The sequence below is a fragment of the Perkinsus marinus genome (assembly GCF_000006405.1).
Source record: "Perkinsus marinus ATCC 50983 genomic scaffold scf_1104296949968, whole genome shotgun sequence".
Classification (NCBI taxonomy): domain Eukaryota; phylum Perkinsozoa; order Perkinsida; family Perkinsidae; genus Perkinsus; species Perkinsus marinus.
The window spans coordinates 1-1,208 of NW_003209780.1; the positions used below are offsets into that span (position 1 = coordinate 1).

Here is a 1,208-nt window from a genome sequence, read left to right on the forward strand (position 1 = left end):
TTGGACTTTCCAACTCGGAAAGTCTGTGCCTCATCTTTTATGAGTCGTAGGACTCACATCAGTTTCCACAGTGTGAGATCCACACTACGACTCGTCTGTCTCACTGTATCAGTCGCATTTAAAACTTGGCTCCCACTAACACTGCTAAGTCGACAGTTGTTCTCCCTCCAGTGTGCGCTATGTGGATTTACGCCTACCTCTGCTTGCCCACCGTCGTGTCGGCTTCTTTTATGCGTCCAACCACCTCGGCCAACCATCTGGAGTTTTACAAAGAAATGACCTACCCCTGGGTTGACAAGGAGGCTCCCATATGCTCCAACCAAACACTATGCCCTCGAAACCCCAACTACACCTGGGACGATTACCTCGATTGCCTCCTCAATAAGGGCGTCAAGAATTTCGTGCTCGGCGGCCTCATGATGGTGGGGAGTGACATCTGGTTCGTCATCGAGTTCAAATCACCGAGCCGATGGAGTAAATCTGGGTTCATGGCTCTGAGGGAGAAAGTACGAGCTCGAGGTGGCAGGATACTGGGTGACGTGATCGATGCGCAATACGGGTATGGCGAGCCTTTCAACAAGACGCGCTTTCGCCAGAATGCTGCCAAGTTCGTGGAGTACTTCCCCGTCGACGGCTTCAGGATAGCGGATTTCCTCCCCTATTCTGATCAGACCCCCCAACATGTGAAGGAGGCCTTGGAGGCTATCAATGAACTGAAGTTGATTTCTTCAATCCGGTGAGTCTTACGGTGCATATAAAACTACCAGTAGACTCTCGCGTGTGTAGTGGACCGATTGGAACCACCAGCCACCGTTGGGTTGTCAGGTTGACGCCTGAGAAGTTAGATGTGTTCGCGAAGGCCAAATTGGGAGGGATCGCCGATACCACCTTCGTTTCATTATGGCCACGATATGATGACAAAAACGATACGGCCGCGTTCAACACGGACGCATTTGCCAAGCAAACCATCCTAAACGCCTCGGCGGCTGGCGTGGATCTCGGCAAAATTGTTCTACAAGTGAGTGTTGGGCATTCACCGCCAGTGTTGAATTATAGTGAGATCCTCTAGTTTTCCTTTCGTTATCTTCTTGTAGTAGTGGTTCCGATATTGCACAACACCGATGTCCCGTGCTTGCCCTTGGAGTTGTAGTTTCGGTCGCCATCTCAGGTGCCTCTTCTGGCTCGAGCTACCTATGATTCTGCCGATG

The 1,208-nt window shown here is 51.1% G+C and overlaps 1 protein-coding gene across 1 annotated transcript; it reads left to right on the top strand.

The window, feature by feature from the left end:
* Positions 1-275: 275 nt before the first annotated feature.
* Pmar_PMAR026164 (hypothetical protein) lies at positions 276-1,018 on the top strand (the record flags this gene model as incomplete). Its single annotated transcript, XM_002778304.1, has 2 exons — positions 276-736; positions 826-1,018. Coding segments are annotated over 2 exons (654 nt in total), but the record flags the coding sequence as incomplete, so codon positions are not given.
* Between the last annotated feature and the right edge of the window lie 190 nt (positions 1,019-1,208).